The sequence below is a fragment of the Sorex fumeus genome, unplaced genomic scaffold (genome assembly GCF_029834395.1).
Source record: "Sorex fumeus unplaced genomic scaffold, SorFum_2.1 ptg000002l, whole genome shotgun sequence".
NCBI lineage: Eukaryota > Metazoa > Chordata > Mammalia > Eulipotyphla > Soricidae > Sorex > Sorex fumeus.
In genome coordinates, this window is record NW_026606059.1 from 31,884,853 (window position 1) to 31,898,967 (window position 14,115).

At 38.3% G+C, this 14,115-nt stretch overlaps 1 protein-coding gene and 1 non-coding gene across 2 annotated transcripts in view; one reads left to right on the plus strand and one right to left on the minus strand.

Annotated features, from left to right (window-relative positions):
• The first annotated feature begins 999 nt into the window (after positions 1 to 999).
• The window catches only part of PPP1R42 (protein phosphatase 1 regulatory subunit 42), a 32,724-nt gene continuing 19,608 nt past the window's right edge, over positions 1,000 to 14,115 (plus strand). Inside the window, exons 1-4 of the mRNA XM_056112780.1 lie at positions 1,000 to 1,128; positions 4,171 to 4,337; positions 5,889 to 6,027; positions 8,610 to 8,726. Of these exons, the coding sequence (XP_055968755.1) occupies positions 1,000 to 1,128; positions 4,171 to 4,337; positions 5,889 to 6,027; positions 8,610 to 8,726 (552 nt within the window). The remainder of the gene's footprint in view (positions 1,129 to 4,170; positions 4,338 to 5,888; positions 6,028 to 8,609; positions 8,727 to 14,115) is intronic.
• LOC130023237 (small nucleolar RNA SNORA29) lies at positions 13,812 to 13,952 on the minus strand. Its single transcript, XR_008792428.1, has one exon. It is a non-coding gene; the product is annotated as a small nucleolar RNA SNORA29 (small nucleolar RNA).

A 14,115-nucleotide genomic window follows, 5' to 3' on the forward strand; every position in this document is an offset into this window, starting at 1 on the left:
TTAATAATTTTATTCTGTAGATTATATTTTGCATTCTGTATAATCTTTGGATACAAACTACCTTGAGCAGTTTAAGATTAAACTCTTGACCGTAATAGCTTTATGTGAAGACATTTAGATGATATTCCTTAAAGTCTTTTTCAATTATAAAAAGGAAACTAATTCATTACCACATGCTAACAGTCATTCAATACTAGATTTTTAAGTGAAACTGCTTGTTGACTTCAGTGTTTAAAGTATTTTATATTAAATTGTAGACTTAAAAAATACCTAATTGTCATTAAAAAGTCTATTCAATATTATTTTAAAATAGACTTACCTTTCAGTATCTGTATTGCAAACTATAATATCAGGAAGGAAGGAAGGAAGGAAGGAAGGAAGGAAGGAAGGAAGGAAGGAAGGAAGGAAGGAAAGGAAGGAAGGGAAGGAAGGGAAGAAGGGAAGGAGGGAAGGAGGGAAGGAAGGAGGGAGGGAGAGGGGAGGAAGGGGGAGGGAAGGGGAGGGGGAGGAGGGGGGAGAGGGGGAGAGGGAGAGGGAAAGGGAGAGGGAGAGAGAGGGAGGGAGAGAATTGAGAAAGGAAAGAAAAGGAAGGAAGGAAGGAAGGAAGGAAGGAGGGAGGGAGGGAGGGAGGGAGGGAGGGAGGATGGAAGGGAAAGAAAAAAAGAAAAGAAAAGAAAAGAAAAGAAAAAGAAAAGAAAAGAAGAAAAGAAAAGAAGAAAAGAAAAGAGAAGAGTTCCGGGGGGAGTGGAGTGGAGGGTAGAAAGGAGACTGGGGACATGTTGGTGATATGTGTACACTGCTGAAGGAATGGGTGTTGGAACATAAACAAATAAATTTACATAAAACTTTAAGTCAAAATAATTTTCCCTAAATTTCTATGTATATAACACTTCTTTTTCCCCCCCAATTTTAGAAAGTGGACATTAAACAATATCCAAACCTGCCTCTTAATATGGTGTCAGAACAGAGCTATTGCTGATTTTGAATTATAGAGAAATCATGGTTCGGCTGACCTTGAATCTAATTGCCAAAAACAGCAATCTTAAGCTCCGAAAAGAAGAAGCCACTTCACAATACCTGAAGAAAATAACTCATATAAATTTTTCAGGAAAAAACATAGATGAAATTGTAAGAATTCTGAGGTTATTTCTATTTTTATATAGTCAACAATATGAAGTTTAGAAATTAGTATACAGGCATACTTTCTTACTAACTATTTTCATTATACTTATTAATTATACCTTATTAGCCAGTTTTATGGTGTCTTCATTTTAATTTCTTAATTTTTATCAAAATTAAGTCTAGGGCCGGGACCGATAGCCCAGTGGGTAGGGTGTTTGCCTTGTACACAACCGACCTGGGTTCCATCCCTGGCATCCCATAAGGTCCCCCAAGCACCACCAGAAGTAATTCCTGAGTGCAGAGCTAGGGTAACCCCTGAGCATTTCATTTGGGTGTGACCCAAAAAGCCAAAATATTAAACAAAAAATAACTTTAAAGAATATATATATTTTTGCTTTTTGGGTCACACCCGGTGATGCACAGGGGTTACTCCTGGCTCATGCACTCAGGAATTACTCCTGGTGGTGCTTGGGGGACCATATGGGATGCTGGGAATCGAACACGGGTCGGCCGTGTGCAAGGCAAATGCCCTACCTGCTGTGCTATCGCTCCAGCCCCATTAAAGAATAATTTTAAAATAATAAAATTAAGTCTAAGATTTTACTATGGTGAGTTGTAACATGTTAAATATATATGTTTCCCTAAGATACTCTTTATTAAACTAAAATAGACTTGAACATGTATGTTGAAAAATTATTCCAAAGATAAATACTTGCAGAAACTTGGAATTTGAATCTTAATATATAGAAATATTCAGCAACCACGGTTATTTCTAGAAGCCCAAAACATGCCAGGATAAAAAATATGCCTTGCATGTTTGAAGCCTTGAGAGTTCCATTCCCAGAATCTGTGCCTCCTACTCCCCTAAACTCTTCCAGGGGTAGCCCTAGTCCTGCAACGATAACATGACATGGAATAATAGAGAGGCCTTTTTTGTGGTGTGAAAGCACTGAAATTTTGGTGATGGATATGATGAATTCTTTACATATAGAGGTATTAAGGGATTAACTACAAATTCTGTAACAGTCTTTCTGAAGTGGGCAATTCCACCCTCCTGCAGAGATGCCGGAATGATTCTGGGGACAGTAGTAGGCTTGGGTGCCACTGGAGCACACTTTATTTGTTCTAGGGGGTCCTGAGTAATTTTTTTTCTCAAAGGGAGCAGTAAGCCACATAAGTTCAAAAACTTCTGTTTTGTAGTTTTACAGACATGCTCTCTCCTGCCTCGTCAGAGCCCTAGCTCCTCACTTTATCTGTCTGTAGGTCCCTGGAGAGCTGTCTTCCCATGACTCCCATTGCCCAAACCTCCCATTTCTCCTTTGCAGCAGCCTCATCACACTGTATACTTAGTGCTTGCTAAAGTCCCTATTTAATGTGCTTTTGCCCCCTTACAAATGAGCTTTCTCGGGCAAATGAGCTCCTTTCTAAAGAAAAGAGCAAAGTGGAAAAATAACTCACAAAAAAGAGTAATTTGTCTTTGTAATGATCTCACAGATATTCAACAAAATGTTAAAAGTAATGTGGAGTTCATGCCTGGTTCGGTCAGCTTAATCAGTGGCTGGATAAATAGCAGTACTCCTACATTAAAAAAAAAAAAGAGTGATTTGTAAAATTTAACTTCCCAAGATATATGATTGTATTTTAAAATATCCTCAACAGAAACACCATTGTTTGCTTTTTGTTTTTTGAGCTATGCCGTGGGTGCTCAGGGCTTACTCCGCGCAGGGCTCAGAAAACCATGTGTGGTATCAGGTATAGCATGCAAGGCAAGAACCCTACCTGCTGTACTATCCTCTGGACATAAAGCTGAGATATTTTTTAACAGAACTTCACAATTTACTGTAAGCTGACTTTACATCAATACAAGAAATTACACTGTCTTTTAAAATACTTTTGAACCAGAGAGATAACTCAATGGGTAGAGTGTATTCTTTACCTGCATGAGGCACTGAGTCTTCTTCCTGGCACTTCATGCTGCTGCTAAGCACCTGCTGGAGGCCCCTATAAAAGAAAATACCTTTGAGGTATTGCAAGCGGTGTGAGGTCTCGCAAGCGATGTGCCTGGATACCACATACAGTCCCTTGTACACTGCAAGAGTGATCCCTGATCATAAAGTCTGTAAGTCCTGAGCAGAGCCACATACGGCCCAAGACCCCACCACCACCACAAAATAAGAGAAAATACCTTTATTTTCTTAGCTCAAGTGTAAGTGGTGTTCATGTATATAAAACATTGAAGATAAAGAAAGTAATTTACAATCTTACCATATAGAGATATAGACCACTCTTAGCATTTAGGTTATTGTCCTCTATTTTTTTCCCAAGAACTTATTCATATAATTTTACAATATTGAATTATTGTTTTATTTTACTCTAAGTTCTACAAAATGTTATTAAAGGATATTTAATAGTTCCACAATATTCTCTTCAAAGCATTTTTATAATTTATTAATTCATTGCTCTTGAATAGATGACTTCTGTCACTGTCACTGTTCTCCCATTGTTCATCAATTTGCTCGAGCAGGCCCAGTAATGTCTCCATTGGAGACTTTGTTGTTACTGTGTTTGGCATATAGAATACATCACGGGTAGCTTGCCAGGCTCTGCCCTGCGGGCAAGATACTCTCGGTAGCTTGCCGGACTCTCCAAGAGGGGCGGAGGAATCGAACTTGGGTCGGCCATGTTGGCTGCATGCAAGGCAAACACCCTACCGCTGTGCTATCGCTCCAGCCCAGATGACTTCTAATTTTTAGTATTATAAGTGATAATAATTTACCTTAAATGCTACAAGAAAAATTAAACCATAGTTTATAATACTGGAGCAATAATTTATTAAATACTTTGACCTCCAGAAGAATCTAATCACTACTAAACTGCTTACATTAGGAAAAAAATCTTAACAGCATGATTTTACTGATATTGTTCAGAATACTAAAATCTAGAACTAATATTTGTATTCATTCTGGTCTTGACTATACCAAGGACAGAGAAGTGCTGCTCTTTAAGTTTTCAGGAAAAATTAAATACAACCCTTTTTTCTCCTTTCAGGACAATCTCTCTCTCTGCAAAAGTCTTAATGTTTTATATTTGTATGATAACAATATCAGTCAAATTTCTAACTTAAATTATGCTACAAATCTGACTCACCTGTATCTACAAAATAATTGTATTTCATGTATCGACAACCTCCGGTCATTGAAGAAACTGGAAAAATTGTAAGTTTTTTTATTCTTAAGTTAGTCATCTTACAATGATAATTTTACATTTCCATTTTTTTGCAGGAACAGGCCTCAATTTTTTATTCTCTAATATTACTAAAAACAAAATAATTTTCACATGCAATACATGACAAATTGTGCTTTATTAAGTCTGATGTAATTTTTTTTTTTCATTTTGGGTCACATCCTGCAATGCTCAGGGGTTACTCCTGGCTTTGCACTCAGGAATCACTCCTGGCAGTGCTCGGGGGACCATATGGGATGCTGGGAATTGAACCGGGTCAACCACGTGCAAGGCAAATGCCCTACCCGATGTGCTATTGCTCCAGCCCCCAGCCTGATGTATTTTGATGTTGCGGGATAATGAATTGTTTACAGGACATTTTTATGTACGCTTAGGTGGAAAAAATGTTTCCACACCCTAATGCTTCTGTGCCTTTCAGAATCATACATCTCAGAAGGTTGGAGTCATAGATTGTTAAATTTGATGTAGATTTTACTGTTCAAGTATTTTTTGCATCAGAAAGGTTGTTTAGTGGGTTGGATATCATGCTTTGCCTCCTGGGACTCTGGCATTACATGGTGGTCCCCTGAGTACCAACCCATGAGACAGGAGACCCCACACCCACACCCAGGCATTGATAGGTGAGACCCCCAAAACCTAAAATGAAGAAAAAGTATGTGCTGCCTATGATTATTTTAGTTAGACAATGAAGACTTGGTGGGCTAAATTTCACAAGATTGGAGAAACTACCAGGACTTCTCAAAAAATAGGCTAAGGGTTTAATATTTGGTGGAAGTAATGGGATGAGAAATGTTTACTAAAAGTTCATATTACAAAGGCTGAAGAGATAGTAAAGAAGTTAAGGCATTTATCTTGGACATAAGCAGCGTCAGTTCTGTACTGGACACTGCATATAATTCCCCTAAACACTGCCAGAAGCAATTCCCCAGGCACAGAGCCTGGAGTGAGCTCTGAGCAGAAGGGTATTGCTCCAACACCCTAACCTCCCCAAAAATAATTAAAAATTAATATTACTTAATTATAAACTAGAGCAGACTCAGTTCCAACCTAGGCCAAACCAGAATCTCTGGAGGGCAGGCATAAAGATCTTCATTTGAAACTGACAACCCAGATGATACTTTAGTACCCTAATATATGAGCAAACTAGTAAATAGTATAACAACTAATAGCATAACAAGTATCTAATAGTATAACAACTTTCTCACTGATTTCTTATAAGAGTATGTTCTGTAATATAAAGTTCACATATTTCAGTGATTTTTTTTGCTTTTTGAGGGGGAGGGGGTCACACCTGGTGATACACAGCAGTTAATCCTAGCTCTGCACTCAGGAATTACTCCTGGCAGTGCTCAGGGAACCATATGGGATGCTGGAGATAGAACCCAGGTCAGCGCGTGCAAGGTAGACGCCTTACCCGCTCTGCTATCGCCCCAGCCCTACACATATTTCAGTGATTTTTGTCATTTTTACAGAAAATGACATTCTCATGATATAACTTTAAAATCATTTTTCATATTTTGCAGGTATCTGGGAGGCAATTACATTGCTGTCTTAGAAGGTTTGGAAGGATTAGAAGAACTGAGAGAGCTGCACATTGAGAGTCAGAGGCTTCCCCTTGGAGAAAAGCTTCTTTTTGACCCAAGAACTCTTCATTCTCTAGCAGTAAGGAATAGAATAATTATTAGAACAATCTGACATATGTAATTAACAGTTATAATGGAACAGGAAGGTGGTGAAGGCTTATTTGGACATTCTATGTACTCTGCATATTTATATGGCCAGTTGAGCGTTTAAGTGCTGAAATTAATTTTTTCTATATGAGCTTTCTCAAAGATTCAGCACTTATAAAGTGGGGGAAATGATGCATGTTATTTTAGGAATGATGGCACAGATCAAAAGAATAGGTGTATGAAAGAATTAGGTATACAGATACCAATTTATTCACAATTAATTATGGGAAACTAAAACATTTTAATTTTAGGAAAAAGTCTAAGGGAAGAAAGACTACAACCATTTGGCAAAATTTTTGAAAACTAGAAAGTCATTACAACAAGTCACTTATCATAAGTCAATTGATCTCTGATTTGATTTAGGTTGCACTCTATTTAGCTGTCTTGCTGGGTGCAGGTAACTCCGGGAATACCACACATGCCCATTTTCAACTGACAAGTCATATGACAGGGTTTTCTCAATGAAGTGAAAAGGTGGCAGCACCATGAAGTCCTTTGCTAATTTTCAAAACAAAGGGTTTGTTAGGCTATGCTACCTTAAGTTTGGAACAAAGGATATATATGATATTTACAGATTTTGTTCATTTTATTTTGAGGCCCAGAAACAAAAGGTAATAAACTGTTTTACAGCCAAATATATAACAATGAGGAATAGTGCTTTCAATAGAAAAGAAGAATGACCTCTTTAATTTCCTGTAAATCAACCTCAACTCAACCTGAATTAATCCAAGTAGACTTCTATAAACTGTCCTCCCCTTGCTTGAGCGGGCCCAGTAATATCTTCGTTGTGAGACTTGTTGTTACTGTGTTTGGCATGTCGAATATATCACGGGTAGCTTGCCAGGCTTTGCTGTGTGGGCAAAATACTCCCAGTAGCTTGCTGGGCTCTCCGAGAGGAGCAGAGGAATCAAACTCAGGTCGGCCAAGTTGGCCGCGTGCAAGGAAAACGTCCCACTGCTGTGCTTTCGCTCTAGCCCTTAAATATCTAATTTTAGGAATAACTAGTAGAAGTCAAAATAATACTGAATGAGTAGATTTGAATGTTCCAGAACCCCTAACCATGCTTTCATTTCTTAGGTCAAATTTTGTTTTTAAATGCCACTGAAAACATTTATGCTGGCTTTTTTTCCCCCATAAATGCAAGTAAATTTTGTCTTTTTTTTGTTTTTGTTTTTGTTTTTGTTTGGGGGCCATAACCAGCAATGCTCAGGGGTTACTCCTAGCTTTCCATTAAGGAATTACTCCTGAAGGTATATGGGCTGCCAAGGTTGGTTTGGCCACATGCAAGACAAGCGTCCTACCTGCTGTACTATCTCTCCAGCAAATTTTGTCATATTTTAAAACTGCATTTCAAGTCTTAAATAGTATCAGAAAGTCCTTTCTCTAATGGTTGGATATGTGTTGACACCTTGGTGGGTAGATGCCATCTGGCTATAAATTCCTCCTGGGCCTTAGAGTTTTAAATGATTTAGATTTAGTGTAGCTCTATTATGTACTTCTATCCTCATTAACAGTTGATGTAAAACTTGCTAATTATTATTTTATGTTGCTTCTGAACATATGTGTTGTCAAGGGAAAACTAGAGAGGTAACAATAAAAATAAAAACCAGATAAACTTTCATTCTTGGTCATATTTCCTACTTAGAAAAACAACGAAAATTTCTATTAAATACAGATCTTAGTGATATTTAACACAAAATGACAATTTGATTAAAGTGAAATAGCATTTTTTTTCTATATTGGTTTGTTACTGGAGCGATAGCACAGCGGGTAGGGCGTCTGCCTTGCACGCAGCCAACATGGCCGACCCAAGTTCGATTCCTCTGCCCCTCTCGGAGAGCCCGGCAAGCTACCAAGAGTATTCGATATGCCAGACACAGTAACAACAAAGTCTCCAAAGGAGACGTTACTGGGCCCGCTCGAGCAAATCGACGATCAACGGGAGGACCTTTACCCTTACCTTTACTGGAGCATTGGTTTCCTTTCCAGCCACCCCCCACCAATTTCTCTTACATACTGAAAGAGGCATATTGAACTTAAAAAGGAACTGCACTGTCACTGTCACTGTCCTCCCACTGCTCATTGATTTGCTCGAGTGGGCCCAGTAACATCTCCATCGTGAGACTTGCTATTGTGTTTGGCATATCGAATATATCCCAGGGAGCTTGCTAGGCTTTTCCGTGCAGGCTAGATACTCTTGGTAGCTTGCCGGGCTCTCCGAGAGGGGTGGAGGAATCGAACCTGGCCAGGCCAGACCAGCCGTGGGCAAGGCAAATGCCCTACTGCTGTGCTATTGCTCCAGCCCAAAAAGGAACTATAAATAAAAATAGTAATTTCTCTCATAATTATTTTAATTATAAAATTCCACCAGAAAATAATGACAAAGAAACAGTATAACCATATTTAAATATACATATTTGCCTAAAGAGCGAAGAACTTTTTCACAGTTAGAATTTCTGGTTAGATATGGCATTTAATTAAAATAAAAATTGCAAATTTACTATTTTTTTACAGAAATCCCTCTCTGTATTGAATATCAGCAATAATAACATTGATGACATAAAAGATTTAGAAATCCTGGAGAATCTTAGTCAGCTCATAGCAGTTGATAACCAACTTCAGCATGTGAAGGTAATGTAAGAAAATATTATTTTTAAGTATTTACATGAGATTGTGACCAGAAAATACTTAGTTTTATAACTATCAACAAATTTTATTACTTCAAAAATTACTCTTGGGGCAGGGAAATAAGTCAAAGGATTATTGTATGCAGAAGGCCAGGAACTGATCCCCAGAACCACATGGTCTCCCAGGCACCACAACCAGGAACGACCTCTAAGTATCAACCCAGGAATAGAGACAGAGACAGAAACAGAGATATAGGAAAGGAATCAAATGAAAAAGAAATGTTGGGAATTAATTTATATCTAGATTGATAAGAGTATAGTGAATCAGAACAGAGGGAATAAGAATAAAATTATAGAGCTGGAGCTGTAATACAGAGGGTGGGGCATTTGCATTGAATGCGACTGACCCAGGTTCAGTCCCCAGCATCTCATGTGGTCCCCTAAGCACCACCAGGAGTAATTCCTGTGCACAGAGCCAGGAATAATCCCTGAGCATTGCTAGATGTGGCCCAAAACAAAACAAAACAAAAAGATAAAATTATATATAAAAATATAATAGGTTATGATGTGGTAACCAGAACAAGAATCATTCTTTCTCATCCTACCCATTCCCTAAATAGAAAAGTAGGAAAAGTATGTTAAACAGCTTTAAGATATTGGACAATAAGCAGCCATAGCACTATAGTCTTTAAGAGCAGGAAAACAAACAAAGTGAACTCTAATTACCCATATTTCTGCCTGAAGGCACTTTTTAGACCACAGAACAAGGATTGGGGAGATACAAACAAGAACCAAAAAAATACAGATCACAACTGGAGCAAAGTTGGTCAAAAAATATCCAGAAGTGACACTGAGGGTAGAATTATAAGACATAACTTTTATAAAGCTATTATTTTTAATTCTAGATTTTTTTCAGGACTTATTGACATTATTCAATTGTTACTTCCTTACTGTATCTCTTTATATACCACATAGGAGAGAAATCATTTTTAATTCGTTTCTCTCCTGACTCATTTCACTCAGTATGATACTCTCTAGTTCTTTCTACGTAGCAGAAAAAGTCATTATTTCATCTTTTCATATACTTGAGTTGTATATATTTTACAGTTTCTTTATCCACTCATGTATTTTTGGACACTTGGGTTGTTTCCAAATCTTGGCTATTGTGAATAACAACTGTAAGAATGCAAATGCTTTATTTGGACCTTTGGGATAAATGCCAAGAAGTAGAAATGCTGAGGCATACGAAGATCAATTATTATTTTTTTTAGAAGTCTCCACACTGTCACAATGTTCCTGAAAAGGAGAACGTTGGGAGGCTGGAGTTGGGCGCTTGCCTTGCATGAGGCTGACCTGGGTTGGCCCACCTGGGTTCTATTCCCAGCATTCCATATGGTCCCCCAAGCACCGCCAGGAGTAATTTTTGAGTGCAGAACCAGGAGTTACCCCTGAGCATCGCTGAGTGTGACCCAAAAAGGAAAAAAAAAAAGAGAGAGAGAAAGTTGGAAAACTCGAACTTTTCTATTTCAAAACTTAAAACAAATCTCCATTAATCAAAAAACTGTAGCATTATATCAACATATCAATCAATAAAATTATTTAGGGGAATCCAGAAATAAACTTTCATACTTATGATTAATTGATTTTTGATACATTGGCTAATAAAATCCATTGAGAAAATAATTTTCTCAACAAATAGTGCTGAAATAATTGGATGACCATGTGCAAAATAATCAAGCTGGAGCCCTTCTTTATAACATAAACAAAATTAATTCAAAATGAATCAGGGACTTTAATATGGTTTAAAATATAAACCTTTAGGGAAAGCATATGGATACATCTTTAAAATCTTGTAATAGGCAAGATTATACCTTCTTATAAATGATACCAAAGATAACGAAATAATAGCACTGTAGCAATGTCCTCCCATTGTTCATTGATTTGCTCGAGCGGGCATCAGTAATGTCTCACAACAAATTGTGAGACTTGTTGTTACTGTGTTTGGCATATCAAATACATCACGGGTAGCTTGCCAGGCTTTGCTGTGGCGGGGGGTGAGATACTCTCGGTAGCTTGCCAGGCTCTCCGAGAGGGGTGGAGGAATTAAACCCAGATTGGCCATGTGCAAGGCAAAGGCCTTACCCGCTGTGCTATCACTCCAACCCAACAAAATAACAGACCAACAAAATTTTAAATGTTTGTGCTTCAAAAATACCATTAAAAGGGCCAGTGAGAGAAGCATGCGGAAAGTAGACTATAGACTAAACATGATTGTCACCCATTGCCTCTTTTGCAAACCACAACACCCAGTAAGAGAGAGAGAACAAAAGGGAATGCCCTGCCACAGAGGCAGGGTGGGAAGGGGAGGATGGGGGGTGGGAGGGATACTGGGATCCGTGGTGGTGGGAAATGGGCACTGGTGGAGGGATGGGTATTTGATCATTGTATAATTGAAACCCAAGCACAAAAATGTGTAAGTCTGCAACTGTACCTCATAATGTCTCACTATTAAAAAAAAAATTTAAAAAAAAGGGCCAGTAAGGTGGTTCAGCAATAGAGTCTGGGCCTTGCATGTGAAGGTCCAGGGTTCGAACCCAGCACCACATAAAAATAGTATAGCATTAAGAAATAATAAAGACAAGCCACAGATTCGGAAAATAATATTTTCAAATCATGCAAAATATATAAAGAACTCTTGAAACTCAACAAGAAAAGACAGATAATTCAGTTTATAAATGGGAAAGAAATGCTTGTAGCCATTGTGAACATAAAAAGATACTGAACATCACTAGTTATGACAGAACTACAAATCAAACACAATCAGATGCTGTTTAACATTTGAGGCAAAACTTTTTTTATTTTGTTTTTCTTTTTCTTTTTAATGCAGGAGTATGTAGGATAACACTCTTTTGTCCTTCCTCAGGTAGCTTAGGTTTGTCAGGTCACACCCATCTAAGAACACTGAACTTGTATTGTAAGCAATGTCCTTTCTGTGTGGACACAGGAAGACAGTTAATATTATGCTTTGTAACTTGGGAGTTGATTGACTCCGAATAATATTTACTCCTGGAAATCTGATTTCTTGACTCAGTTGCCCTTAGTTCCTAGCACCCCAAAAGCAGGGTCCCGACGAGGGACTGAATGGACCCAGGGCAAGCAGTGAGCTACCCTGGCATCGAAATGGGCCAGGCCAAAGAGCCACGATACTCAACTATAAGTTGAGGGCATGATCATGGACAAATGCTGTCATGATCCAAAAGTAAGTAACGACAAGACTAGGACCCTGCTGGAGCTAGGAAGATTAACCTGGCCTGAGGACTGAGAAATGTATAGTGAGATGTTCTCAGGAAGAACCAAACTAAATTTATATCTCTTACTGTGCTCATACAGAATGACATTGCTAGAAATATTAGAAGTAGATTTATTACAACTATTTAAGTAGATTACTAACTGAAGGAAGAACACACCCTTGTTGGGATCCCACCCTTGGGTGGATCTCCTAGTAATCTGAAGTAATCTCTGTAGATGAGATTTTATCCTTGAGTTAGTCTCCTGGAGGATTGGTCTTACCTCTCTTTGTTGATTCGTCAGTATTCAACCCACCTTTATGTCACCGCCTTATGTGACTGCTATATAAACTAAGACGTAAGCTCGGAAAAGGGGGTCAGAAGTGAGAGAGCTCAGGTTCCAGAGATCCAGAGTCAGAGCCAGAAGGAGAGAGCTTCCAAGACTGGGGCCCAGGAGAGAAGGAGGCAGAGAAAGACAGGAGTGAAGAGGATTAGAATAAACTACTATTGATATAGACCGGCCTGGCCCCCGTTTTTTCTTCCGTCTGCCCTTGGCCAACAGCCGTTCCGATCCAGGCCACACACAGTGGCTCAAGAGCACCGAACGCAGGCGGTGAAACAGTGCTGTCCAGTGAGCCCGTGAACATACAACCTTCGGCGTGATAAGATTTTACAGGAGTACTGCTATTTATTTTGAGGAGAAACTTTATTTTTTTTTTACTTTCTGAGGAGAAACTTTAATTTAAAAAATAGGTAATAGGTGTTGTCAATGAGTTGAGAAATTATAATATTCATCCTTTGGTTAGGGGAGGTAAGAGAGAGGGAATAGAAAATGCTGATTTGAGACTTAAAATGTCAAACCAAAAATTATAAGATGTAAAATTCAACTTCTAGAGAAATTTCAATGAGAAATTAAAACATATGTCCAGAAAAAGACTTGTTCAGGAATACTCACAGCAACATTATTCATAATAGCCTAAAAGAAGAACAATTAAAATGTTATTAACTTCATGTATAAAAAGAATGTGTGTGTCAAAGACTTGGATGAGAAAAAAAACAAGGAGATAGTGATTCATAGCACAACGTGGATAAACTTCGAACACATTATACAAGTGAAATTGACAGTAAACAGTTACAAAGGACAATGTATTATATAAGATCATTTATATGAATGTCCAGAATAAGGAAATTCATAGAAACAGAATAGATCATCGTTTTTTAGTAAAATTTATTTTGCTTTTATTTGGGGAGGGAGATGGGCCCCAGGGTGCTCAGGGACTACTCAGAGGTCACTCCTAGCAGTTGACCAAGTGATCATATGTGGTTGAACTAAGCTGTGAATCACACCATGGATGACTGCACGCAAAGCAAGCACCTTAACCCCTGTATTATCTCTTCAGACCATATTTTAAAACATTGTAAAGAAAATTCTTCAAGTAGGAGGGAAAATAAAAGCTAGAAATGAAACTTTTATATACATGAAATTGAGAGTGTTGGAAATAGAAATGGTAAGTATAAAGCCAGGAATATGGCTTAAATGGTAGGACACATACCAAGAATTTTCAAGGAACTAGATTCACGCCCTGGCACTACATGACTCTGCCAAGGTATGACCCTGGAGGTACCCACTACTGGGTTCCAGACATTGAAACATCAAAGTCTAAAAAACAGAGAGGGCTACCACTGTCATGGACCAGAAATGCATAATTTTTTAACATTAATTTTTATTGCAGTAGCACTGTTTTTTTCCAAAGAATGTAAATGCTTGTATGTTGCCACAGTGTGGCCACCACCTTAATTGTGTTTTGTTGTTCAGCCATCTCACATAGGAGGAGGACACAAGGAAATAGTCCTTTTTCAGATTATGGCAATTTCACTCTATCCCACAAGCCATAGCCACCATAACCTACCAATAAAAGAAAATGTGACAGTCATATGGGAAACATCCCAGAAATTTTAATATCCCTCCATCACAGTCCACTACGCCCTCTCAGTCCACTCTTCCTGCCCTTTTATAACTTTAACTCTGCACTCATAGTGTTTTTGTTTTCACTGGATATTAACTCTTCCCTGGCATAATTTCTTTATGTACCACATTTGAGTGAG